General features: G+C 46.8%; 10 protein-coding genes across 10 annotated transcripts; 5 read left to right on the top strand and 5 right to left on the bottom strand.

Moving 5' to 3' along the window:
• Positions 1 to 1597: 1597 nt before the first annotated feature.
• On the top strand, positions 1598 to 2786 carry BJ212DRAFT_1390633 (cytochrome P450; the record flags this gene model as incomplete). The annotated part of the gene is made up of 8 exons (XM_041337000.1): positions 1598 to 1732; positions 1784 to 1886; positions 1956 to 2042; positions 2091 to 2125; positions 2195 to 2241; positions 2297 to 2418; positions 2441 to 2442; positions 2468 to 2786. Coding segments are annotated over 8 exons (741 nt in total), but the record flags the coding sequence as incomplete, so codon positions are not given.
• Positions 2787 to 5256: 2470 nt separating this feature from the next.
• On the bottom strand, positions 5257 to 5623 carry BJ212DRAFT_1202143 (uncharacterized protein; the record flags this gene model as incomplete). The annotated part of the gene is made up of 2 exons (XM_041329089.1): positions 5257 to 5514; positions 5564 to 5623. Coding segments are annotated over 2 exons (318 nt in total), but the record flags the coding sequence as incomplete, so codon positions are not given.
• A 1273-nt stretch (positions 5624 to 6896) lies between these two features.
• BJ212DRAFT_1486192 (uncharacterized protein) lies at positions 6897 to 9091 on the top strand (the record flags this gene model as incomplete). The annotated part of the gene is made up of 8 exons (XM_041341090.1): positions 6897 to 7015; positions 7064 to 7196; positions 7934 to 8145; positions 8387 to 8396; positions 8441 to 8570; positions 8628 to 8900; positions 8936 to 9016; positions 9063 to 9091. 8 exons carry the CDS (start codon positions 6897 to 6899, stop codon positions 9089 to 9091), a joined length of 987 nt encoding a protein of 328 aa, XP_041187493.1.
• Positions 9092 to 10168: 1077 nt separating this feature from the next.
• On the top strand, positions 10169 to 11506 carry BJ212DRAFT_1486191 (uncharacterized protein; the record flags this gene model as incomplete). Its single annotated transcript, XM_041341089.1, has 6 exons — positions 10169 to 10292; positions 10343 to 10444; positions 10495 to 10577; positions 10634 to 11131; positions 11192 to 11296; positions 11357 to 11506. The coding sequence occupies 6 exons, from the start codon at positions 10169 to 10171 to the stop codon at positions 11504 to 11506; spliced, it is 1062 nt and encodes a 353-aa protein (XP_041187492.1).
• Positions 11507 to 11862: 356 nt separating this feature from the next.
• BJ212DRAFT_1283206 (uncharacterized protein) lies at positions 11863 to 12132 on the top strand (the record flags this gene model as incomplete). Its single annotated transcript, XM_041331743.1, has 1 exon — positions 11863 to 12132. One exon carries the CDS (start codon positions 11863 to 11865, stop codon positions 12130 to 12132), a length of 270 nt encoding a protein of 89 aa, XP_041187491.1.
• Positions 12133 to 12263: 131 nt separating this feature from the next.
• On the bottom strand, positions 12264 to 14065 carry BJ212DRAFT_1390629 (Alpha/Beta hydrolase protein). Its single transcript, XM_041336999.1, has 14 exons — positions 14010 to 14065; positions 13733 to 13963; positions 13544 to 13625; positions 13407 to 13488; positions 13281 to 13350; positions 13142 to 13243; positions 13071 to 13088; positions 13008 to 13025; positions 12779 to 12954; positions 12697 to 12717; positions 12614 to 12621; positions 12453 to 12582; positions 12382 to 12403; positions 12264 to 12324 (listed from the first exon to the last, which is right to left on the bottom strand). Exons 2-14 carry the CDS (start codon positions 13796 to 13798, stop codon positions 12274 to 12276), a joined length of 846 nt encoding a protein of 281 aa, XP_041187490.1. The 5' UTR covers positions 13799 to 13963; positions 14010 to 14065; the 3' UTR covers positions 12264 to 12273.
• A 2115-nt stretch (positions 14066 to 16180) lies between these two features.
• BJ212DRAFT_1303909 (uncharacterized protein) lies at positions 16181 to 17310 on the bottom strand (the record flags this gene model as incomplete). The annotated part of the gene is made up of 4 exons (XM_041333519.1): positions 16181 to 16690; positions 16724 to 17047; positions 17102 to 17246; positions 17300 to 17310. 4 exons carry the CDS (start codon positions 17308 to 17310, stop codon positions 16181 to 16183), a joined length of 990 nt encoding a protein of 329 aa, XP_041187489.1.
• Positions 17311 to 19727: 2417 nt separating this feature from the next.
• BJ212DRAFT_1449524 (uncharacterized protein) lies at positions 19728 to 21740 on the bottom strand (the record flags this gene model as incomplete). The annotated part of the gene is given in 16 exon segments (XM_041338710.1): positions 19728 to 19847; positions 19890 to 19937; positions 19994 to 20082; positions 20138 to 20146; positions 20171 to 20216; positions 20273 to 20379; positions 20433 to 20469; positions 20503 to 20547; positions 20594 to 20693; positions 20774 to 20866; positions 20887 to 20941; positions 20989 to 21202; positions 21255 to 21310; positions 21330 to 21400; positions 21456 to 21619; positions 21687 to 21740. 16 exon segments carry the CDS (start codon positions 21738 to 21740, stop codon positions 19728 to 19730), a joined length of 1308 nt encoding a protein of 435 aa, XP_041187488.1.
• A 205-nt stretch (positions 21741 to 21945) lies between these two features.
• On the top strand, positions 21946 to 23004 carry BJ212DRAFT_1303907 (uncharacterized protein; the record flags this gene model as incomplete). Its single annotated transcript, XM_041333518.1, has 3 exons — positions 21946 to 21987; positions 22084 to 22200; positions 22444 to 23004. The coding sequence occupies 3 exons, from the start codon at positions 21946 to 21948 to the stop codon at positions 23002 to 23004; spliced, it is 720 nt and encodes a 239-aa protein (XP_041187487.1).
• Positions 23005 to 23659: 655 nt separating this feature from the next.
• On the bottom strand, positions 23660 to 26399 carry BJ212DRAFT_1449522 (uncharacterized protein; the record flags this gene model as incomplete). Its single annotated transcript, XM_041338709.1, has 7 exons — positions 23660 to 24042; positions 24094 to 24445; positions 24489 to 24492; positions 24522 to 24634; positions 24656 to 25849; positions 25979 to 26200; positions 26247 to 26399. 7 exons carry the CDS (start codon positions 26397 to 26399, stop codon positions 23660 to 23662), a joined length of 2421 nt encoding a protein of 806 aa, XP_041187486.1.
• Positions 26400 to 26649: the final 250 nt, after the last annotated feature.

Below are 26649 nucleotides of genomic sequence, written 5' to 3'. Positions count from 1 at the left end.
CTCTCTCGTTTGCTGGAGGCATGACGTGGGCGGTAAGCGCTTGCTTACCATAGACTACAGAACGATATCCTGACACTGCTTGCAGTTGTTATTCCTGGTAGGTGAAGCTGGTGTCTGTCTAGATTTCTTATTAATCTTGAACTTAGGTGTGGCAGTTCGTTGGCCTTGAACAATCTATGGCTAGTACCTTAGCATACTGTGTGACGTTCGGTGTTATTGATGGACATTTAATAGGTTGCCCTGGAGCGCGTCAAGGAGTATTTGGAGCTTAAGCACGAGCCTCCTGAATACATCGAACCACGCCCACCTGCTTCTTGGCCAGGTCGAGGTACTATCAAGTGCGAAAACTTGATAGTCCGTACATAGGCTCGCGTAGGTACTGTGCTTTTTCCTGATGGTCCTCAACAATATTCTGTTTGCTATCAAACTCGAGACTCATGTTTTGATTTTCCAGCGCTTTGTAGAAAACGATAAGTGGAACCGCAATAGGTAATAAATAATATCAACAAGTGTGCTTTAAAATATAGATCTCACTATATGGTATAAGTAAAACTGCAAAGGGCCCTGCTAGAGTTCATGACTTAAGCGCATCTTGGGACCTATGAATTCAGGGTAAGTCACAATAGGCTGCTGAGTGATACAAGGCAAGCAAATGGATACTGACAAATGAATCAACATGATAGAATCACTGTGACTGCGGGATCACAGATAAGCGAGGGAAAGGAAATATCCATCCCCAGAGTCGCTGCCACCAAAAGAGACGGCATATCCGTAGTGGAAGACAAATGGTGCAAAGGTAAGTCAGAATGCCATCAGTGGCCCGGGCATGCACACCAAACTTAACATGGCCTCCACCCCACCCCACAATGTGCGTAATGGTAGCAGTAAATACAGGGGAAGGGGTGGGGATGGAACTCATCTGCAGGGTGTATTGATAAACAATGATCACGTTGCCAACACCAAGTTGCTCAGACGGAGGACTTGGTCCGCAGTAGCCATTGAATATCCACGTGTCTGAGCCAGAGTCAGCGCTGGAGGGGCAGTTGATGATGAGTGAAGCGGCTACCGAGGTGACAAACGGCATGTTATAGGCCAGGAGGAATAATACTGGGGTTCACAGTGCTATATGATAGTCCAGAATCACAACTTGGCAAAAGGTGAGGTAATCATATACTGACACATTATAAATGTAAGTCAGGGCGAACAAAACATATATTACTCTTTAGGTTAATCTGGACGACAACTCATATAAGAGAGAAGTTGTTGAAAAATGCATGTCAATGATCAGGGAAGGTTGTCAGAAGTAAAGAAATCACTGTGAAGAGCTGCTGAGCTTGGTGAGCTCACCCCAGCTTGGTAGGTCTGTAAACATGCATAGAAAAGCATTGATATCTTCCAATTGTTCATCGTTGGACTGCTTGGCTGCTCCTCGGGCCATTAGCCGGTCGAGGCGAGCAGATCGACGATTGACATCATCTTGAAGGACCTCCACACACTCCACGAGGAAAACCCATATCCGTGAATCAATGTCTGAGGGGTAGTGGACTCGCAGATGGCCTAATGCAGTATAGAATTTACACTGTAGGGGTATGCCGGGTCATATCTCTTTCAGGCGAGTGGCATTGCTGGGCCATCTTTCATGCGCACACTTCTCGAGCAACATGGACATCAGCTATCAAAAATTGAGATGTCTTTTTTGGGAGGGACGCTTTTTGGTGCCACTACTGACAATGTGAATGATTTATGTTGCGGTTGGTGAGCGGGATTAACAGTTCATATTTAGATCTCTGCAGCCATCACCGCTGCTATCCTGGCTGCAGCTTGTCATCCCGAGGCACAAGCGCGTGTGCAAGAACAGCTAGATGCAGTCATAGGTAGAGAACGAGGTATGTCTCGCTTTTATGGTTCAAATATGGGATGGGATTAGGATGAGATACTCAATTTCTGATTCACAGCCCCATCTTTTGAAGATGTCCAGCATCTTACTGAGTTGCACGCATTTATGCATGAATCGTTATGCTGGAGGCCTGTCGTTCCGCTCGGTAAATCATCTTCCTTTCATTGTCAGCCACCTTTAACTGCTAGCACAGGGTTCCCTCGTCGTACCACGAGGGATATAATATGGGTATGTGAGATTGGTCTTCTTAGTAGTCGGACTGGATATCAGATTGCGAATTAATGCTTGTATGTGTAGAAAGGGTTCCGGATCCCTGCTGGCACAACAGTCTATGGCTGTCACTGGTGTGACCATTGATTCATCTTCCCTAACTTGTTGGTGACTATTTGAACACTACAGGGCTATTTCTCATGATGCAACTGCTTTTCCTGACCCCGAAACCTTTGACCCCCAGAGATGGGTTGAACCGTGTGGGCAGATTCGTCCCGATCTCAAGTCTTTCCCATTTGGCTCTGGCAGGCAGTCAGTTGTCTGATCAAATCAGGAGTATTGAACTAATGGATAATCAGTGTCTGTCCAGGACAGTATCTAGCAAGTGATTCCGTCCTGATCACTCTTGTGTATTTGTTCTGGGCTTTTCGAATCTTAGAACCCAAGGATGCGCCCATAGATAGGTGGGCATTTGAAGAAAATGTTATTGCACACCCACAGCCATTTTTGGTTGTGTTTTCCCCAAGGTTGGATGTGGGGCATTTGGAAGAAGCCATGGGGCAATCCTAGATATGTACATGACCTTTTTGGACTATGTTTTGTCGGAACCGTCCACCATGATCCATTCCATGCATACATTCAGGTGTAGCTTAGCCTGGGAAGCAATGATAAATCAATAGTGAGCGTTTTGCATATACATGAAAGCAGCCTCCTTAACTGGTCAACGAACAACGGATGCGGTATAGACAACACCACTCTACTCCCAAGCCCTGCCTGCTATTGTGCATCTTTGTCGATCAGCTTGCTAACAAAGTACTCTGCATTCAAGACGGAACTGACGAGTCAATACAACCAGCAATACTGTGACCTGTGTGAAGTGATACAGTACTAGTGAGCGTTATCTCTCAATGCTGCTAAATATGTATCCCCATTCACCCAATCCCGTGCAGTCTCCTAATGTGGCTTGTTCCTGATTTTAATAAAGATCAGTTGGAAGACGACTTGTAACCCGTCCGACATCAAGTGTAAGATACTCACCGCTTGAAGTGCATTCGCGATATCAAAGCTTGGCGTACCGGTGTCCAGATGATGGGGGGACTAAAAAAGAGTTATTGCTACAGCCAGGACACTTGAATCTCTGCAAAGATCAATTCTCAGGGGAGCATTATTAGAAGGAAACAACGGTCTTCCTTCAATAGGTCTGACAAGTAAGGGGAGACTATCGGGGCAAAGAGTCTTATGTGCGCTGGCAACCTGCGATACTGCAAGCATCTGTGAGATCACCGGTGCATGACTATTCCCACAGATGGGTTGACTGGTTCAGTCAATTGTCAGGACGCCCTGACTGAATCTGGAATCATGGTAAGAGTTCTGGGCACTCACTCATCACAAGACACACCGCGACTGTATTATTAGTGCATTGACTTTCACAAGGTATCATGTTGCATCGGCAAATGAATGAGCATCAAGTGCAAAGACGGGTGGCCTTTGGACATTCACGGAATAGTGAGCACCATGTCTTTTCAGAGCGAAAGACCATCCAGGCCCACTCAGGCCTACTGGGGAATGAAGATATTGTGATCATCGTTGGGTTTTGATCAAGACTTTTCCCGTTGAAGGACTGCGGATTTTTAAAAGCAAAGCTTCATTACCTCTTTGGTCTTTCATGTCGGGCGACTTTAGAAGCGAGTGAAGCACACTCTTGCCCTTTTCTCTGTTATCAGGTGCATGACTTGCTTGCGGATGTTGGAAGTAAGAGCCATGATGAGCTGTAGGTAGGCATCGTCTCTCCAATAGTTGAAGTTGACATCGGATTCGTCATCTTTGCGACATCCAGCACGAGTAGGATAAATGGCCGTTGGGGGGGCGGGGGAAAATTTTGTGAGGAGTATCTGGCATGTGTTCTCGTCCTGTATGGCATCAATGTCGGCGAGTGCCAGCCGAGAGTCCGAAATAGTGCGTAAAGCTGCATAGCAAAGGCAACGAGGGCTGGATGAATCCATGGCAGATATGAGCGCACGTAGGTAAACAGATTCTTGAGCACGAGTGCCAAGTCCCTTCATAGCACTCAGTGCTAATAAAGCATCTCCCATTGCCGTGTGATCCTGGGAGGGAGATGCAAGATAGTCAACCAACCAATTGAAATCAGCTGCCATGCGACGATCACCGGTCCACGTGAATTGGCCACTCCAAATGACTGAGTCATGGTTTGGATGGATGAATCCATCTCCAGCAGCAGCAATCATCATGTGCAATGCAGTGCGTGCATCTTCCCAATACCTCTCCCACTCCCGGCCAGATAATGTTGACAGTTGGCAGGCAAAGGCCTTGCACTTGTCAAAGCTTTGTAGAAGAATGACGCTGCGCCACTGATGCCAAATCCTCAACTGCTGGGAAGCAGTTCGGGTATTGGAGTCATCTCCAATTGGCAGAACAGCCAGACACAAATGGTTTAAAGCTTGCCCACAAATGAGTGCTCTATCTCTTCCTGAAGGCTGGAGTCTCCCTTCAGCGTTGAAACAGGTTAAAAATGTGTCTCGAAGTCGCTGACAGTGAGATGTAATGTCTGAGTTCGGTGACCATATAATGGTGGGAATGAGTGAGGCTGCGTTTGCAATGTCGTCTGGATCTGTAGATGTAGCAAGCACCCAACATATGGCAGATTCCGTCCCAGGGCCACCGGAAGGCTTGGGACTGAGTAGTCATTGTATGAGTCTCGAGATGAATGTTGTGATACCGTGGAGGAAAGAGCAAAAGCTTTCACCCAGTGTGTGCATGTCTTTGTCATTCTGTTTAATAACCATGCTTATTGCCCACATGAATGCACCAGCCATGCGAAGTACTAAGGTAGCAGGCGTTTGGAAGGGACAATCTGGGGATAAAAGGGATGCAAGGAGGGTGCACCAGTGGAACAGGAAGCCGAACATCGTGGTCGCAATGATGACGGATGTCATGGTCCGCTGTTGCGTCCACACATACGAGGAGAGGGAAATGCTGAATAGCAATAATGAAATTTCCAAAAGAACTGGGAACGTTTGGAGCACAGCATCAAAATACCACGCCTTGAGGCTGTCAAACTTTTGTTGTCTGCTCTTGCCCCGCTCCTTGTGGGATCCACGCCCGAACTGTTGAAGCTTGTAGAAGCAAAGCCACTGCTTGCCCAAGACGGCACCGAATGCCGCAAGAAGGCTGAATGAAAGGCTGGCATAAGCCAGAGTCTGGAACCACACTTGCCCGTTGGAATATGCAGGCGGGACCAGAAGTGGATAATTATCTGTGATCGAGGTTCCATTGCTATTCATTACCATCAGCATGATGATTTGCATCAATAAAGCATCTGTGGTAGTAGCACTGTTAGGCCCCACAGTGGCGATGAATGCTATATTCACTGCGGAAAATAGGCCAGACTAAAGACTAGACATTACCATATTGTTAATGCACGAGCTTATGGCTTACAAAAATCAAGACGATATCCATATCACCATCATAGTGCTCCAAAAATTCATTGTCGTGCTGACCTTTTGATATACAGTCCAGAATCGCGATCGCTCATCATTTGCTCCCTTTTCCCCAATGTTGGGATTTCGAAGAGTGTCGAGGACCTGCCGCAACAGTCTAAGTAAGTTTTCAGCACGCGCACCGGAGGCCACCGGTCAAGTTGCTTACGGCTCAGGTAATTTATCATTGGAGAAATAAGAGGGTCCAGTTGCTTCACTATCGAGTGTAGACTGAGCCCTTGGCAGGGTGAACTTTGCATGCTGTGCAGCAAAGGACTGAGATAATAGACTCTGAGCTCTAAGTTCAATTTCAGATGTACTACAGAATGCACACACTTACGGTCGAAATGTGCCATCTATCTATATGCGGACGGCTCAATGGACCATTGAGCCACTTCACCGTTTTACATTTGTTTCATCCCCTTCCTTCCACATTTCATTCAGACATCTTTATCTCATCTTGTAGCCCCTGAAAAACTGATCCTCCCGCGAGAAATCCCGGTTCCTTAATGTTGTGTAAAGGTTGAGTAATTGTTGACTTAGGGTACCGTGTTTTTCTTAATTTTTCACACCCACTTGACCACCTTCTTCCATTTTTCTTTCCTCACCACGATCCCCGGCCGACTCGACACTTCCTGGGCTGCGAAATTCGCAGTCCACGATGCTCCCGCGCCAAGAATTTCGTCAAACGGAACAGTACTTCCCGAGTTATACCCTCAACTCTGGTTTACTCGGTCTTAGAGGGAGAGGAGGAGGTTTTCCACCCATAACTTTTTTTCTTCGACCCTCCTGCCCTCGGCGCTGGGTCATCCTACTCTACACATATACAGCTCGCTCCCGCTCCACTCCGTTTGCCTCCACGGTCAAAACTGCTCGACTTATGCCCCAAACTTCACTCGGGGTGGCTTAGAGGGGGGGGAGGAGGTTATACACCCATAACTTTTTTCCATCGCCCTTTCTGACCTCGACCTTTTGTCATTCTACTCTATAGGTCTATAGCTCGCTCCCGCTCCACTTTTCTCGCCTCCCGGGTCAAAACTGCTCGACTTATGCCCCAAAACATCGCTTTAGGTGGCTTAGAGGGGGGAGGAGGAGGTTATACACCCATAACTTTTTTCCATCGCCCTTTCTGACCTCGACCTTTTGTCATTCTACTCTATAGGTCTATAGCTCGCTCCCGCTCCACTTTTTTCGTCTCCCGGGTCAAAACTGCTCGACTTATGCCCGAGAACTTCTGTCTGAGTGACTTAGGGGGGAGGAGGGAGGTAATCCACCCATATCTTTTTTCCATCATGACGGCTGACTTCAATCTTTTATCATCCTACTCTACAGATACACAGCTCGCTCCCGCGCTACTCCGCTCGTCTCCCGAGTCAAAAATGCTCGAGCTAGGCCCCAAACTTCACTCTGGGTAACTTACAAGGGGAGGAGGTAAACCCCCCATATCTTTTTTTTCTAGCGCACCGGCTGACCTCGATCCTTCGTCATTGTATTCTACAGACTCACAACCCGCTCCCGCACTAGTTATTTCGTCTCTCGCATCAAAACTGCGCGACTGGTGCCCAAAACATCCTATCCTGGGTCCTGCACGCGTAGGCCGCTATTGTTCGGCCTCGGTCTTTTGTTAGGGTGGTTAGATGCTTAGGACTGCATCATATTCTGCCTCGGTCTCAGGGTTAGGTTAGTTAGATGCTTAGGACTGCATCATACTTGCCTCGGTGCTTTTGGGTTAGACATTAGGTTGGTCAGGTTAGGTGAGTAGTAACATTCAAGTCAATCCCTCCCCTTACTAGTTGATCACTCCAGCGCAGAGTGGCTCAGCATCGCACAGAGTCGACATTACATCTTCTGCCACTACGAGATCTACTACCAGTGTGAAGACGCAGTCGTCGCAGCGGAGAAAGGCTCCCGAACAAACGTCCAAAACTCTTGTCACTTACGACTAGCTAGTACTCGCTCCGTGATTGTTGCTCACTGTACCTTCGCGCAATGACAATAACAAGTTTCTCACTCCTGGGATGATAGCTTGATGCTCGTGTTCGGTGGCCAGCTATACCGCGGGTGCCGCTCGCTCAGTCCTCACCGTCCGAAGATATTAAAGTTGCATAGTAAGATTCAAGTACAAGCGATTCTACAGAGTTTACATTCAAAACGCTGTGGCACGCTTTGCTCCAGTATCGAAAGATGTTCCCGCTCCTCGTCGATATCCAGTCTAACCGTGACACCTTGCTTCGAGCACGAATCCTAGACCCATAAAAGAAAAGTACCTGCGCAAATGATCAACATACTGACGGCTAGTGGCCAGTTCTGTCTTACCTATGGAATATAGCGCCGCACCTACACATCCGAACGGCGTCGAACCCCATATATGCATGCATCTTGGGATCTCGAGAGGATTCGTGAGGGCGGGAGATACGTCTGCTCGAGGGTCGCAATGGGCATGGACCCGTTACTTGAGATCTACTCGTTTGAGGGCGAGGGCATTGGTGATGATGGTGAGAGGGACGAAGTCGTTGTGGGTTGTGAAGGTGCTGCGCGAGGGTGAGTTTTGGTCCACGCCGAATTTCGGCGGGAAGCAATATAAGATGATTCAGACGAGAAGGAACGAGACAATGTCGAAGAGCAATGTGAGTGGCCAAGAGACGAGTCCGATGCGGTAGTTACTGGTAATAGTGTATGAAGGACAACTGACCAGTCACGTGGTTCAATTTTGTAAGCAACAGTATGGCGTCGTCTCTGAACTTTGAAGTATACATATTGTGTCTTTGAAGTGTCTCTAAAGTGTTTCTGAAGTAAGTGTCTCTGAAGTGTCTAAGTGTCTCTGAAGTATGGCTAGCCGCTATCTTCCATCCCTACACCTGCACCAGCATTCACGAAACATGCTCTGCTCGAGCTTCTTACCTCTGAACGTGCCTATGCAAACGATTTGGCGCTCCTCAGGGATGTGTATATGAGGTTGGCGCCTGGTGAGTCCTCCTCCTTTTTACCTCTGTAAAACTATTCAATAACATCTTTCATTCCAGGTTATCCTCCCTCATTCGGTTTCTCATGTACTAAACGCCCAGTCTTAGGTTTAGAAATTTCGAATCCTGGGTCCAACGCATCTAGCTCAAGTTCTGAATCCACCAAATCAAGCTCCGGCACATGCTCATCCTTGTCCTCGCGCACAGTCAGCACCGTCTCTACATCCAACATATCCGTCTCGGGGCTTTGTCCACCAGCGATACAGCTCAACGTGCCTTCTATCCAATTGAATGTACCTACATTCACGCAAATAGGTCTTTCAATGACATCCTGTACGTCATTCAACCTACTGACGCTATTTTCGTAGTTCCTCCGCCCGATTCCAAGGCTCCTACACAACTTTCACGCCCGATGTGCGAGCCCCCACTGTCTGTCGCCGACACACGTCGTACGCATACTCTTTTCCTTTTTAACTCCGTACTCACTTATCACAGGCACCATGTCAAATCGTCACTTCTCCTGAATCCTGTTAGTTTCCTTGGACTCGGGCTACTTTCATTACTGCACAAGTCTCCACGTTACACTGTTTGTTCGCACAAGTTTTTTATAATAGTTGTACTATATAAGTGAATCAAATCAATCCATTGTACACTTAAGCGCTCTGATTTTGAGATACATTTCAGCATTGTTCTGGGAATCGCAAATATTGTGTTCTACTCCACATAAAGTAGCGGTCTGGTGGTTTCGACGAACGTCACGTGACAAACGTGATGAGTGATACTCCGACGCAATGTGCCGCGAAGCCGCTGCCATCCTCCCGCCTACTAAAAAGACCCATGGGCAACAGAACACGCAAGCAGAAACGCTCGAGAGAAACCCTTCAACTCATTAAGTGTTTTCAGAGTCCCAAAAGTCCGGTGGTAGTGCATGTCTTATAAATGTCTTCAAAGTATGTAGTCGGTCGTATTGCATGTCTTATAAGTGTCTTCAAAGTCCCTAAAGTATCACATGTCCGAGAAGTCGAGTCGTATTATACGTGTAAGAAGTGTCTCGAAAGTCTCTATTTATTAAATACTTGTTGCTGCATCGTGCTTTTAATCTACTTTAACTTCATGGTACCAAATTCTTCAGTCTATTTAGCATGCTTCGGCATGAGTTCGGCATATTTTTGAGATATTTGTCCGCACAGCGTCACATTTGGTCACATGCACGTGATGTTCGTCGAATCCACAGACCGCTACATTATAAGCTTGACAATTAGCGCTTGTTGTGGATCATTTCCTTTTGTGGCTCATGTCTACTTAAATTAGTCTCATCTTGACTTAACCCTCATCACTCGTCATCGCACAACCACCACCACCTAAACCTCTCTTTAGAAATTCCAACGAGACGTTTACATACCCCATTACTCTATCCCCAGTTCTGATTCTGATTCTGATTACTATATCGCACCAGCCTGCAGACCTGAGACTCCCGCTATATCTCACCAGCTGTACCTCTCCTTCGTAATTCCAACGAGACGTTTCTGCTGCTAGACATTCCTCCTTCGATCGTTTCTCCATCGACCGGCTCATCGATTCACACTCATCCATCACTTAATATGGCTCGCGTCAAACACAATGCCACTACAAGGCCACCCCTAGCTATAAAACCGGACTTTAAGCCTCGCAAACCGCTCGCAGTGATGAGCACAAGACCACTCCATGTAGAGACGCCTTCTCCCGGTAAGTCCAGCCCGATCCTCACTTACAACGGCTCACCTCCGTTCATCCAGAAAATGACAAGGGATCAACGTCTTCCTCAGCTCCCCCTTGGGGAGAGGACCCATGGGCTGGGATGGACCCAGGCCCTAAATCACAGAAACAGGGCTCTAAACGTATGTCTACTCACTCGTCTAGCGCATTCAATTTACTTAATTCACTACAGTCATCGACTATTGCGACAAGCCAGGCCAATTCTGGCCTGATGGCCAAGAGCCAGCTTTCAAGGGACAAAAATCACGCAGGCGTGTTTTGTCACCACAGGCAAACGTCAACCGCGCAAAGAGATCACCAAAAATTACAAGGAGATCAACAGGCTCAAGGAAGACGCCCGGCAAACGCAATCGTTCCATCCTAGAACCGGAGACATCGAACTCTATCACGATTACTCCGACTACGAAGGTTCATTTGATGATGAGGAAGATTTCTTCGAATCGCTCGACGACGAACACGACGTTATACCCCCCGCTGCAGTCGCCCCCATTCCTCCCCCTGAAGTCACCCCAGTTCCTCCTCCTACTCTTCTGACATCGCCGAACAAGTTCCCAACGAGTCAAACCGCCGCTCCCCCCACCACTGTCACTCCCACCGACGCCTCCCCTCCTGATGGACCTGCACATGAATCTGTTGTTGCCCTATCGGAGGAACAACGGAACGAAAACAAGCAGTCGCTCATCAAAAGATTCAGAGACAAACAAAATGGAAGAGTAGCAGAGGCTGCACGCCTCAAGCAAGAGAAGGAGATGCACGCGCATGAGGAGAAGGAGAAGCTGACGGCTCTTGAACGCGAGCGCGCTGAACAGGTACGTATCAAACAACGACGCATTGACCAGGAGTGCATTGAACTAACTTGCCTTGAACAGGCACGCCTCGAACAGGAGCATGTTGAGCAGAAATGCATTGAACAGGAGCGGCTCGAACAGGTGCGCCTTGAACAGGCACGTATTAAACAGGAGCGCACTGAACAGGTACGCCTTGAACGTCAACGAACTGAACAGCAGCGCCTCGAACTAACCTCTCTTGATCAGGCACGCCTCGAACAGGAGCGCGTTGAGCAGAAACGCATTAAACAGGAACGGCTCGAACAGGTGCGCCTTGAACAGGCACGTATTAAACAGGAGTGTACTCCACCTCCGAGTCAGCTCCTTTGTGTTCGTTCCCGCTGCAACTTCGGCTGATCGAGCGTTGGGGCAGTTATCTCTTTCACTCCCATCCGCATTTTTCATCGTTATGGCGTCATCTTACTCTTTTCACGGTATCGTCGGTATTCAGAGTGCGACTCCCTTCATACATGTTCGTCGACGAATTCAACGACGTTGTTCTCGAAGCACTGCCAGGAGTCTATGGTAAGTTTATCCTCATGCTTGTCCACAGACTCTGATTCGAAGAAACGAAAAATCTTACTTCAGTTCAGACGTATTAAAGGAAGCTGATCAAACATCAGCAATGCGCCTGAATAGACTCCCGATTACCTCGCCATGCTCACCCATCCGAACACACCTCTGCACTGCCTAGACCTCAAAGTGAGCGCGATATGCGCAGTGCAACGAAATATGTCAATAGAGAAAGGGTTGGTACAAAATCATTGCACGTGTGCGCATCACTGCTCTCCGGCAACGGTAAACAATTTCCATTACGGCCTGCATATGCGACGATGTTCAATGACTGCCAAGGGCTGACTCTTCGACGCGCTATACTCGACCTTCGTACAGATGTATTCGCACACGGTCAACTATACACAGCGCTGTTTAGGGCACGAAATCGTCGCGATATTCAGGCGTTGTTTTCACACACACACAAGTGAAGAAAGAGAGACGAGGAATGTAGTTTACTCTTTATTGTTGCTGTAAACGAATCCGACAGGATAACAATACACCATGCGACTGAGCCGTCCGCAGGCGAGCGGATTGCTTGTTTATAGCACTGAAGGGGAAGAAGTATCTGTCTAGGGTGTGTCCCTAAAGCCCATCAGGTACTGCATAATCTGGAAGGCGGCCTGAAATCATTTGTTTCTGTGTTAGACTGCACCTGCACATCAGCATTGTCAACTTACTACTGGCGCAAACTGCGGAATCCTACAGAAGACGATTAGAAACGAGACCCTACGTATTGCAGCGAACTCACATATGTCCACTCAACGCTACTTCGTAATAAGTAAGTCCCCGCTCTGAGTGCATCGTCCCATAGGCACCCACGCCATCAACAATGAAGCTGTCGTCAGCGATAGGCGTCTGGAATCCTTGCAAGCCATCCCCTTAGAATACAATGAGTGATTAGTAGCGCACACCAAACACTACGAGTCACGCACAGGTCATGCTACAGATGATTCATGTCAATTTATAAGTATCACGGTCAATAACGCACTTACTTTTGAATGGCAATTCTGGTTCTAAATCATCAAACCATGCGTCAGAATATACGAAGATTAATGATCGAAAACAAAATCATACCCATTGGCAATGAGGATAAAATCAGCGAGACCGTGCACAATGACGGTCCGCTGGTTCTTCTCGATAACACTCGGTAATACAGTCAGGGCAGGGGGCAAGCTGTTGTCTCCGTTGGGGAAGACGTTAATATTGGAGCATTCCGACCACTCGGTGTCAACAGGCGCGTGGATAGCTTCCTTCACATCCATTCAGTTAAAGTAGATCGGAGACTGTATCTGTGGGAATGAACCTCTAGGTTTTCGTCAGCCTAGTTGCATTCAATCGATTGGATAACCTACGGGAAACCTAGGACATCCCATAAAATCGGATACTTGCGTGGAGAATAAGTTATTATAGTACTCATTAAAATCCTCTTCGACTCACAGTGTCCCAGATGCGATAGATATCGAAGGCGGGATTGATAATCAGTGCATTATTGAAAATGTCGTCCCAAACGTCACAGCCCTGTGCAAACTCGATAGTCTCCTGGCAGGGGAAGAAGACCTGTTGGAAGGTATGTGACATACTTATCCATGTAACCAGTATAATTGCACGTCACGGCCTTCTCCTCGAGGTGGCTCATGAACGTCTGACTAGATATCCAATTGGTGAGTAACCTGCAAACTAGGTCCGAGTGAGATGAACGGACTTGAAAGAAAAGAGACCAGCGTATTTGTTCATGAAGTCCACTGCAGGGATCTCCTCTTGCACTACGTCCCATGAGATTGAGGCTGAGCTTCACGTATAAGTCCTTGAGAAGACAGAGCAAGTCAAAATGTTGCTTACGATCACTGATCCATATTCCCTGCAACGAGAGGTCTAATAGAGTGGGGTTCTCGTAGATATAGTTTGCGATATCTGCATTGGTCTTTAAGTCGCGTTCAAAGAAAATGACTTTGGACTCACAAGGCACGTATGTTCCAGCGTACTGAATACAGTCAATACGATATTTTACCAGACCCTCCGAGAACTTACACTTTCACCCGTTAGATACAGCTTTTTGCCTTTGAGTTCCGAAAAAACCTCAAGGAACTGCTGCATGAAGCCGACGAGTTGAGTAGCGACATCATCCTCATTCTGTGTATCTGGGATGCCTTGGGAAAATCCGGTACCAACAGGTTGCTCCACCCAAAGGACAGAGGAGAGGTTGGTCCAGCTCTGTTGATTCACCGTTGGTTTGGCCTGACCCCAGGCCCAGCTGAAAGGCTTCAAGCTTTGTTAAATGAGTCTTGCTGTTTAAAAAGAGGCTTACTCCATTCTCTTGCAGCAAACCTTCGAGAGAGGAGCAGCCAGGGCCACCGTTCATCCTTCAGGTAGAGTAGATCTGACCTCCCCTGTTCTGCACGTTTTTGACATGTTGAGAAATGCCCAGATCCGACCCCCCCCCTGTTCTGGGCATTTTTGACACGTTGAGAAATGCCCAGATCTGACCTCCCCTGTTCTGCGCATTTTTGACATGTTCAGAAATGCCCAGATTGTGCTCTTTTGGCTAGCTATAACCCGGGTGTAACCAATACCAGGTTACAAATGTGCCCTTAGAATATGAATGGATCGGAGATGTTCTCAGAGTCTTTGGTGCCTGTGTGAATTACGATGTGTCAGTTTGCCTCATACCTCCCACAAAGATTGATTTTTACAGACTTCCCATGACTTGCCAGTGCTCCAAGAGTATTTTTCCTGGGGGTTCTTGAGCCATCTAAACACGATGGTCAAGCCAAATTTCCCAGAAAAAATCACAATCTTGAGATATGCAAGGTCCCCATCCCCCCTACCATCTCATATATCTTGATACTATGTAAATACCAGCATGTGAAAGGGTGCACCTATGGTTATTATATCACAGAAATCGATTGAGAATGGTCCTGGAATATTCCAAGGCTGTCTGGATTGAAATATGTCAGTTTGCCTCATACCCCCTACAAAGATCGATTTTTACAGACTTCCCATGACTTGCCAGTGCTCCAACAGCATTTTTCCTGAGGGCTCTTCATCACTCTGAACACGATAGTCAAGCCAGAATTCCCAGAAAAAATCGCATTCTTGAGATATGCAAGGTCCTCCTCCCCCCTCCTACCTCCTATATTGTGCTGTACATGATTTTAACTTGATACCGATAATGTAAAGGACTGTCCTGGGGTTTTTCAAGTGTAGAAATCGATTGGTGATGGTCCCAGACCATCTGGAGGTCAATAATGGTGACATATGTTGGTAGGGCCAAAAGTTCAGTATTTCAACCATATCTCCACAACCCAACCACCAATTTCTTTAATTCTTGGTTCATATCATTCCTAAATGTGCCCACCATGATATGTACCAGCCCACAAAAAGAAGTTTTTGCACAAGTTTGAAACCTATTTCTGAAATGACCATATAAATATTGAGATATGGTGGGTAGGCCAAAATATCAGTATTTCAACCATATCTCCACAACCCAACCACTGATTTCTTTAATTCTTGGCTCATATTGATCCTAGAGGTACCCACTATGATATGTACCAGCCCAACAAAAGAAATATTTTCACAAGTTTGAAACCCATTTCCAGTTTGACCATATAAGTCAACACAATGATGTGGGATTTATGCGGCAACAATGCCACCCAAGATCAGTGACATTCTCTGAATCCTGGGTTTCCAATGCCATTGTGAGTTATAATACACCTGTTCTCTGTTGTTCTTGATAGCTAAGCTAAGTATAATGACACAGCCCAGGAATCCCACCAGTGAGGTGCGCAATGGTCTGCATGATACAATGAGTCGTTACTGATAAAAGAATGATTATCACAGAGACCTGCATCGATCTCATGATTCATTCCCCCAACCATTTAAACCCCTCGGTCTGCCCAATGTTCTGCAACCAGTGTCACCAAAGTGATTTTTTTCCTATTTTTTCTGCAATGAACTTGTTGACAGGTTCACAACACATCTCCCCAGTCCCTGGTAAGCTTCAAATTAGACATCACATCCATATGGCATTTATTCAATTTGCTGCTTTCATTACTTCATTGATCTCTAGGTGAGGGAGTCCGAGTTTGCTGCTTCGTGTTTTGTCAATAAAACAGCCATGGGATGGCCGACATACCCTGGTTTTTCCTTTGCCCTTCTGTGATACCATGGTGGGGAGTGCTGAAAGGGAAGCAAGGCTAACATGAGGATGAACCCCATCATCTCGGAAGCGTTAAGGCCCAAGTCTCACGGTCGAGTACATATCTGCTCATCCGCATCGATATTCTATTGCTCTGATTTAACGGCATTACATGACAAAACGTAAGAAACGCTGCAAGAAGGGCATACTATATGGTACAAAAAGGTAACTTGTGTGATAGATTGTCAGGTGCTCACAGAATTGTCCTTTCAGTAATACAAATTGCTAAAACGGCGAGTCAGGTGTCTGTATGGAGTTTTTTATGTACAAGAACACATACCTTAATGGGACTCGGACGTATTGGAATCGTATACACTGTCATCATCTTCGCTCCCCTCGCCGTCGCCTCCTTCAACCATCAAGGCTTTGAGGTCCTTTGTCAAGTCCTCTTTAAACAAAAGTAGGTTACGCTCCTCAGCGTGACTCTCGAGTTGATCGAGCTGTTCATCGGCAGTGCCAAGCAATGCCAAATCGTTCCGGTACACTGACATATTGAAGCCAAAGTCGTCCTGAACTTGAGCCAAGGACCTGTCCGATATGAACCTCTCAAACCAGGAAGCTTCATTATTGGCTTCCTCATAACCTTCGACATTGCTGCGCTGCAGCAGGCGTAGGAGTTCTGCGTGGCGCTCTGCCTCCTCTATCTCCCACGCTGTTAATATCACGCGGAGGCGTCTGGTTTCACGAGAGGCCTGCTTTGCACGAGCGGCTTGCTGAATAGCTTCATCTGACATATGCTGTAAGCCACGTTGCAGGATATCCTTGCCCTGTATAGCGACTTGCGGATCAAACTATATGTTTGAAATGACGAAATTTAAACTCACTACTTGTGCTTGTGCTTCTATCAACGACATTTCACTTTGATCACTCCTTGCAAGTGACTTTCCTGTGAAGCGAAGGTCGGGTAGAGATGGTCCAAATGGCTTTGCACATGGCCCAGATTTGCCTTGGCTAGCTTGAGTACATCCAGCCATACGTCGGACAATGGCGTTTGGAGGATAGGAAGGAGGGGAATCCATAACTTGAAGGGGATCCACAGGACGAGGGCCACGAGCCTGAGTCTGAGGATGTTTTATGTCATCGGTGGTAGGCCGCCGATTAGCACGTCTTTTTGCAACATTCCTCATCGTATTATTGGTGCTCTGGTTCTACATATTCTGATGTTATTAGTGAAAACTTCTGGATATGTACTTGGCACTTACATACTCATGGCGCTCTGGATGATGGTGTGAAGGTAAAATTTCAGGGCTCAGTGCCTTTGTATGAGCGAGTTTCATGCTAGCTGGCGAGATACCAGGATCACAATTCAACAGGTGTGCGTTCGCAGAATGCCGAAACGGCGAAAACCTACATGCGGTTATGGACAAACAAAGTCAGCAAGTCTGGACATGAGGATATACCCAATGTCCATCGTGATGCCCACTTGTGTAGCTGCGTAGGCTAAGGCGGCTTAGCGCTGCTAGAGCTCATATATGGTTTGGTCAATATGCCCCTTATCCGCATAGAAGTGAGTGATTTCAAGTCGTATCGGTGCGCCCATATAATACCTTGTCAGGGACCGACCTATTTATTGAGTCTATTTATTGAGTCTATCTTTCTGTTCAGGCGTTTGTAGGCATGCAGACGTCCACGATGCCTAGAGGTCTGTAGACAGGCAAAACATGGTGTATGTGAGTCCTGCAATCTTCTCACAACTAATGTGACGTGTCGGGGGGCAGTTGAGCTAGGTAACTTACACTCGAAGGATTCCCGCGACCCTAACGGTTCTTCTGAACGTTGATTATGAAGGTGCCTCATCAATTACGAATGTCGAAGTAAGTCACCTTTTAGCTTATGTTCTTTCTCTAAACTCTGGTTGTTGCGCATGTTCAGGAGACTCCCTCTAGTGCAGAACATGGTGCCGGTCCCCAATCAGCACTTCAGACTGCCAAAGAGGCTGTAAAACTCATGAAGCCACTTTCGGGACATGTGGCATCTAGAACATGTACCGCCCAAAATGCATCAGCGGATCTTGAGACTGCATATAATTTCCAGGATACATATCTTCAACCTCTCAGGATATTGGACAGTGTCATGGGGACACATGCGGATGTACGAGCCATTCCTTTCCGTTGGAACTGAACTAGTCCCATTTCGTAGGTACATCCATATGCAAAATATTGCACTGGACATCTTGTCTTGTGCATCAAAAGTACGTTTAGTCCCTCCCTTACTTCTATCTCTCGCAGCCATCGGTATGGTCATCACCCAATCAGATCTGACGCAGCAGTACATCATCTCGTCGAGAAGCTGATCAAGTTCACGCCTTCATGACACAGGACGAGTCGCTTGACCATATTTCATCGATGCGCGGTATCCTTGGACAGATATCTCAGCGGACCCTTGGATGCCCCCACTTCGTCAGAGATTGTGCGGAGACCACGAACTTCTGTGAGTGTTCAAGCTGCTGCATGTTCCACACATTCAATCTTCTACTATTATAACAGGGAAGAGACTCGGGAAAGACATGCTCACTGAAATGGATCACGAAGTACAACGGTACAGCGATGCGTTGGATGGGCTCACGCACAACTTCCAGGACCAAGTCGCTCATGACGTAGCTATCTATGTCCACCCGTACAGGTGAGTGACGTATGTGCTTGACATCCATTCATTCCTCTTCAGGCGAGCAATTTGACCTCCGCGGTATAACTTATGCAGCGGGCACTGGACTAGACAGTGCCTACCTGGGATACGCATGGAAATCCTCTCACAGATCATAGATTGGGTCAACAGCACTGGAGACGATATTCCGCGCATGCTGTGGCTATCCGGCTCTGCAGGCAAGGGCAAATCAGTCATCGCCCACACAATTGCTAGCTGATTCCACGACGTGGGTGGGGTTGGTCATGTTATTGCTTCGACCGACATTGAGGAGCAGACCGTCGTCATGGAAATGTTTTTTCTACCATAGTGCGCAATCTGGCTGACCGCGATCCAGAAATGAGACGAGTATTGGTACAGGCGGTTTAGAATGATAGTGCGCTCAAAGAGCTTGATTTGAGCCGCATGGCACATGTGATAGGCTGGCAGCACTGTTACGAGTGAGTCTCCAGCTTTTTCTTTTCCTCGCAGTTAATCAATTCAACTCTTGTAGCTCTTCATTGCGATGATCTTGTTCCAGAAAACTGATTTGCGAAGATGCCAGAAACACTTGGCCAAGTACGATATTGAGCATGCAGTTATGATTCATCGTCTATTGTATGCGTGTAGCGTTGCATTCGAATTCAGCGTAGTTTGAGCGAACGTCGTGGTAGAAAGTTGACTGGGTAACAGATTTTGGAAATGATCATAGTACAACGAACGAATTCATCTGAGATGTCATCGAGCGAAACAAACGGAGAGAGGTGTGTGTTTAAGGCACCTCCCAAAGTGGATTGAAGAAACTGAAAGAAACTGCTGCGGCAGTAAGGAAGTGTTTGGATATTACAGTTTCATTTGGCTTTGAGCGTGGTTCAGTGCGTACAGTACAACAGATATTTGACAACGAGATCACCATGAGATACAGGAAAGGATATTGAGATGTCAGGCGTCGAAGAACATGAGAAATTTGAATAGCGAATGGAAATGAGGAAATGGACGAGAGGCTGGGAAACACAAAGCAGAAAGCGATAATGAGATGCGACTTTTCATGAAGGAGCGTATTGGGGCAGATGCCGTCCATACTGGAGAATGACGTTAGTATCCAGCTACAGGGAAAGAAGATATACATACGAGGTATCCTGAGCAGCAGCAACAGGCGGCAGGGCCAGGTATGATTTCAAGGAAACCAGCTTGCACCAGAAAGTCCTAAACTCTACTCGTCTTGTTCACATCAATCTTGACGAGATCCCGCGCTTCCCTGCGGCGAAGCTTGCCTCCACGACGAGTGTACTCCCAGACGAGGGTCTCCTTGATGACAAGGTAAGGCTTGGGCAAGATTTGGACTTGTTAGCAGAGGGTTCGCTCGACTGAAGTAAGCAAATGCAAGGATGGGCTATTGGCAGGATTGAGGGGCGGCTGGATAATAAGGTGAGCCATTGTGTCATACTTTCGGATGGAATAAACGAACGAACGTGGTCTGCGGATCCGAGGACCCGTTCCGGCAGGGATCCCAAGCTTCGGAGTTGATTCTCCTCGTGACTCTTGCGACCTTCCGATTCTCCTGCAGCGGTGTCAGTGAAGAACGCAAACAGAGAAAATGAAGAAATATGTCGTACTCGTGCTGCCTGATGCACGAAGCTATGCCAGACGTTCCGAGGAATAGTAGTTGCGAGATGAATTTGCTTTCGCTTGAGCCTAACCGTACAGGTGAGCTGCATAACTTGAGAAAATAATTGGGGGACATTTCTTACCCTGCAAATGGAATCAATTTCAAACTTATCGATATCGGCTGGGGTGGTAAGTCCCATTCGTTGATAATGCTGCAGCTCTTGTATTCTCTTCCTTAGCATGGATTCGTCTGTTGCAGCAACATCATCAACGCCTTTCCACTACAATGCTAGAAGTTTTTACAAAGAATATCAGCTGCGAAAACAAAATCCTCAGTTGTCTGAAGTCAAATGAACGGTCGGGGTCATTGAACAATGTCCTTTTCTTCCTTCGGACGCTTCTCTTCGGCGGCTTGCATCTGAAAAAGAAGTGAGTTTATGACGTGCGTACACACACCGACATACCTTCTTGTAATCCAAAAGACCTCGTTCATACATGATAACTTTGGCTTCTCGTCGCTTGTCAAGACGCTGATTGTGCATCCCCATCAAAGTCAGCTTAAATCTTCCGTCTCATATGGGGGAGGCAGCATTGCTTCTTCCCCATTCGCGTCATCTTCCGTTGAAGTATGCTATTCACTAGACGGTTCCTCTGACTTGACACGTGAATCGCTGTTCATCGGAAGGTATCCGTTCCAATTCACAATGCCACTGACACCATTGACGGGTGGTTGGCTGCTGTTTCTGTAACCAGCAACAGTTTGCGCTCTTCCAGCGTCTGTGCCCAGGCGCGGACATCCGCGTCGTTTTCATCTTCCATGATCTGGTCACCGCCCCATGCATGACAAGTTACAAATTACAAATTCCAGATCTTTCAAGATCCTTCGCTTCATTATCGAGCTCGTGTTCGAACTCGAGCCTACCAGGGAGGAAAGTGGCAATCTCGTGTGCCCCAGGAGCGGAGGTTGGGGCTAACTCGTGTGGTGGAGGTAAAGAAGTGGTCATGGTTGACATTCGCCTGCGCTTGCTAGCTTGGAATTCATCTTGGTCGATATTAAATTCAATATCCGCCCGCTGTAACACAATTCACTCAGTGAAGGGACAGACTTGAATGATATAGACGTACAGGAATCGGCCAATCGGTGGAATCAACATATACGCTGTTGTAATGTTCTTCGACATCTTCTTTAGTGCAAGGTACCAATGTGTTCTGCGATCATCCACCAATTTCCAAGGTCACCCTGAGATATCCCCTCGATAAGTAAGAGCTCCCTATAGATACATTTCAGATGGAGCAATGAGGAAGGCATTAGTAACGGTGACTTACTCATCTGCTCCCCAATCAGTGGAGAAAATTGGATAAGAGCGATCAAGCGTGAGTATAACTCGGTATGCATGACCTGCTTTATGTTTGGCGAACTCTTTCCCAGCGCAAAAGCAGACGGGGCAGATATCCATGCCATCATCCGGCTCACAGACAGGATCGACGCACTTTATACGAAAGGAATGTGTTTAGTCGCATTGACAGCAATCGAATTTGCAAGCCTGCACAGCTTACATAAATGAAGCGTGAGAAAGGTATATTGTAATGAAGCACTGAGAAGACGATCATCAGTGAACCCCAGTGAAAATCGACAAGAATGAGGTAGATATATGTAGATAGATAGCACTGCGTGTTGTCCAAAAATTCCGACGTCTGAGACTTGGCGGAGATTCTGGGGGGTCACCAAGGTTTCAACCATGTAACCGCCACCACATATCAGCCAGCCAGTACTAAGTCTTAAACCTGATACTCTAAGTCAACGCTCCGCGCAACGATGGCGGATACTGTCAAGCCTCCTCACCTTGATTTCCGCTCGGTATATACGGCATCGACTCAACCCTTCAACACGCCTCAACGCATACCCAGCTGCAGACCTACCACATGAGTACGTATAACGTTAACCCATAGCTAGGGTTTATCTGACGAAAAAGGCAACTCGAACTTGGTCTTTGTTTGCACTCCAGCGTCGCTGCTGCTTGTCTCCAACCAACGCAACCGACACCAGATCACTGCACTCGAGCTCTCTTATGTAAGTACTTACCTTCAATACTGCAGGGTACTTCTCACTGACACCACCTGATCAGTCTTTTGATCTATTCCACCTGGGCCAGGACCATAGCACAGGCAAATCGTGCAAGTTTTACCTGTGATTTGAACGTCTATCGCAGCCGTCGACTCGAGGATAATTACACGTATGAAGACTAATGTACGGCTTGTAATATACGATCTTTTGAAGACCGTTCTTTGATAATCTGTTGTATCTGATTCATAGCCACCACGGCGCTTGTGTCCTTGCACTGTGTACACACCAGTGGGTCTGTTCCAGATGATTCAAATAATCAAACTCCATGTCGGGAGAAACGGATATGCTCGTCATCAGCCAGGTCCAAATAAGCTTGTGTTCGAAGACGAGTTAGATCAGGGATTTGAAAACTCACAACCTGCTGCCAAGTTTGAATGTCCACCCTCACCTACCCTGGAGGAAAATGAGTACTTTGATCGTGAAGCAGACACTGATATTAACATGGGCATGGACGTGGATCCTATTGATGGGGACTTTTATGTTGACGATGATGTTCACGAATACCCTTCCCAACCCGATTCTCCTCCTCTATACTTTCCACCATCTGACGACGAGTCTCTTGACAACCAAAGTGTACTTTCTCTCGATCTCGGGACCCCTGCTATCACACATGACGAGCATCACGAACGGGTCAGTACCAGTGAATATATTGAGAGAGGTGATGAGCAAGATGACGAGCGAGTTCGGGGTTTAGAGGGGGATCCTGAATACTTGTCGAATGATGCTGTCCTCGAGGATGGCCCTGGATGAGAAGACCAAAGTGAGCCGGAGGATATCCTCCCGCATGCATTATATATAGAAGTTGTAAATGGGTTCGGTTAAATATATGGTTTTGTTACCCCCCAAGGCCCCAAACACAAAACGTGCAGGTCTGCTATGGAATTTTACCAACATGTAGGCAATCGAAAACCCAAGATATGGCGAAGAAACAGGCTATACTGTGATATTAATACATTACTTGGCTTACAGTAGTAGTGAAAATATGATACACTACTTGTTCCATTGCGCAGTGTACTTATGGACAGTAGCAGCTGATGTATCAGTGATGTATCAGTGGTGAATCTGAAAATCATGCCTTAATCCAACCTGTTTCTGGTTCTCTGGCTTCTTTTGATTCATCCTTCATTCTTTCGGTTTCTTTATATTTGTCAGCTGACAGTGGTTGGTTCATCTGCAAAACCACTGAAATGAATGCTTAAGTTACGCGCGTTATGGACGCTTACGAACACTTACGACATCACTAGCGAACTCATGTGATTGGTGGAGATGTTGAATGCCAATATTACTCACCATATCTGGTTGATAAAACTCAAGCCCAGTTATCTTCAGTTGATAAGATGCGATTGCTCGGATATGCAATATGGTAGATGTGAATACAATTGCCACATGCTGATCAAGCTACTATCTATACAAACTCGGTACTGAATGCATGATAACTCTCCTTGTCCGCAAAGTTATTCAAAAAGAAACACTCATAGTGTTCTAAGCAAATTGCAGAGGACATGCCATCGGCTACTGCCTCACCATAAACAGGTATCAGTTCAACTGCATGCATTACATCTACCACTCGTATGGCAGCCCCCTCCCTATACTGGTTACCATTTTGATCCTGCATGTATGCATGCTCCACAGTCCACATAGCGAGTTTGGGATGCTCATCAGGGCTGGAGATGAAGCGGAAGAATTGGACATAGAGAAGTGGGTCGGAGAGATACGATGGCAGTTCCAGGTTAGAACCTCGTTGAACAACCGGCTGAAAAATGACTCGAACTTGTGTGATGTAACTTGCTGTATATGATATCAGTAGGGCTAGGATATAGGGGCATAGAATAAACATACTCATTTTGCCATTGATGCCCATGGTGTCAGTGAGAACGGTGTTGCAATTGCCGAGGGGGAAATCATTGCTTGGGGGGTATGCTTGCACCACCCTGCTTGGCATAATGACGCGTTGCTGAAAGGCTGAGTGAAGCTGGAGCTGAAACTTGTTCCACACCTGGTAACGCCCATATTTGGGGTCCCAGCGAGTATGTTTGCCACTAGACAGTGATGACCAAGCAACAAAGTCAACGAGGGAACGATCAAAGTCAGGGAGTGCGTATTTTATGCATATTTCAGCCAGTGACAGTGATTTGTAGTCTGGAGTGATATTGACCTGAAAAGTGGTCTGTGCATCTCCAGAGAGGATACCCTTGAGAAAGTGGTTACAGACTGGTTGGGGACCATGAACTGACTTGACTTCGTCAGGGAGAACGTGGGATACTCACATGAGTGCAGGATTAGTAATTGCAACCTCCTCCTCCTCAGCATGCATGGCATTGACCAATGATACCCCATGAGAACTCAACAGCATGTACAGGTCAAAAATCTCCATAGATTCCTGGCGGTTAAGAAGTCACACGCACTGTTCCGTAAAATTTTTGCTTTGCCGAGCTGTCTGCGAGAAAAGATCCTTACAATGTGTGATCAGCAAGTGTTCTGTTGTATCAGCTGAGAATTGCATCAAAGTGCCTAGTCGCTGGACAGTACCCTTAAAGCTTTGCAATAGCTCAAGTTTGGGAATAAAAAAATCCTCTTTGACACCTTTCTTCCCCTTCCTTGCTTCGGCCTCGATAATAGCACCCTTGCAAACGTGAAAGTCTGAAAGAGCCTGCTCCATTGACTGAAGTGTTTCAGGTGAGTGAACTGAGTTCTGCGCAAGGTAGATGAACTCCACAATGGCACGTATTGCATGAACAAACTGGGGTGAAGCGGTACCTGCAATCAAGGCAACAATAGTGCATTGTATTTCTCTGTACTCGTGACCCGTCATTTGCTTGACGTGTGTGACACCTTTTGTGAAGTGGCGCGTGCCAACCCGCTTGTGCTGGACAATGAAGTGGTTATCAAGCTTGTGAGCTCCTACAGCCTCCTTGGTCCATTGGAGTGGATGATCAGCAAAAAAGTTAAAGCATGTATGCAGTATTTCACTGGCGAGGGAGATGGACGGACATGTGTAAATCCAGTCACGCCAGTATGGCATGTGAACTCCAGACAGGTTAACAGCCTTGGCTGCCTTCTGGAACTTGTCAAGATCCCAAGGATCAACTTTGCAGGAGATGTTGACAATGCATTGTAGTGTATGCTTCCCAGTACGAGGGGGGTGAAGTGTCCCATTGCCAAAATCTCCTTGCACCGCCATGGTCAGGGGGGATGCATTTTTCGTGACTGCGGCAATCATAGAGGCCTCTGGTAGGTCACATACATGAGCAATGAGGGGTGTAAAAACATAGCAAATGTATCTGGAAGGGTCAGGCATGAAACATCCATCTAATGCAGTGGCCTTAAGGTTGGCAAGAATGAGGTCCATGCACTTATGCCATAACCACACCTGGAGAATGCTTTGATAGTCTGGATGGACATGGAACTTTGCGATTGGCATGTAAGCAATACACTGCCAAGCTCGCAAGGTTGCTTTGGAGCGAATATCTGAATCAATGTTGCTGATAGTTAGGAAGACTGGGTGCATTTCAAGTCCTCCGGTGATTTGCGTTACATGAGTCTTATCGGATCCCAAGATTATCAGCACTTGAGTTGCACCTACAGGGAGATGGTCCTAGAAAATTGTGAAGTCAATCTGTGATTTAGTAGGAATGGACTAACAGAGTGAGCCAACCTGGATTTTCCATGCCATATCAGCGCTCATATAATCTCCATATTCATGCTGATTTCCGATATTGATGACATGTGGAGTATAGGTCATGTGGTTTGCAAAGGTTGGATCGCTGAAGAGTTGTTTGACAACTTCTAGCGCATCATGCCAGATGAGCTTGATGGGATGGATTGTTTTGTAGCCTGAAAATTCCATTTTAGAGGCCTTCCACTCCATAAAACAAGGGAGTGAGTCCATCCAGTCTAATAGTTGATCTTTCATAGTGAAAGATGGTTTTTCACGAGGACTGTTGAACTATGAATGAAGTTAATAAGAGTGAGGATATAGCTTGGACATTTACCCATTTCAGCCTCAGAAACTCGATCATTTGGGTCTGGGTGAGGTTTTCAACCATGAACTTCCCTAACTCCCATTCATCTTCATCTTGGAAAGGGTAGTAATGGTTGATTTTCCACCGATACACATATGTATCATCTTCCAGCCTATTGAGCATGTTTCTGCTGACACTGAAGATGTATCCAGCTTTCGGGTGACTAGTATAAGTAGTGGGTGTCCTATTGCTTCCACATTGATGGAGTGCAGGAGGGACAGGTAATTCTTGCGGTCATGCTTTGTATGGCCAACAAGTAGGCTCTGAATTAAGATGCAAAATCAGTGCCTTAATGGACGGAAAGTCTCCCAATTTGCAGTTGGGACATAACCTGCCAAATGTATGTGCACATCAGTATTGCAATCGAGCCCAA

Source organism: Suillus subaureus, assembly GCF_016647635.1.
Source record: "Suillus subaureus strain MN1 chromosome Unknown BJ212scaffold_50, whole genome shotgun sequence".
Lineage (NCBI taxonomy): Eukaryota > Fungi > Basidiomycota > Agaricomycetes > Boletales > Suillaceae > Suillus > Suillus subaureus.
Note: the sequence above shows the minus strand (reverse complement) of the source record. Positions and strands in the feature narration are given on the sequence as shown.

Excerpts from the sequence above, each read along its gene's own strand:
- BJ212DRAFT_1390629 (XM_041336999.1), bottom strand. The coding sequence starts at position 13,798 with ATGCAGCAGTTCCTTGAGGTTTTTTCGGAACTCAAAGGCAAAAAGCTG. Across the intron at positions 13,244-13,280 it reads CTGGTTACATGGATAAGTAT|GAGACTATCGAGTTTGCACA; the intron begins GTCACATACCTT and ends TTCCCCTGCCAG. Across the intron at positions 12,404-12,452 it reads GTAGCGTTGAGTGGACATAT|GATTCCGCAGTTTGCGCCAG; the intron begins GTGAGTTCGCTG and ends CGTCTTCTGTAG.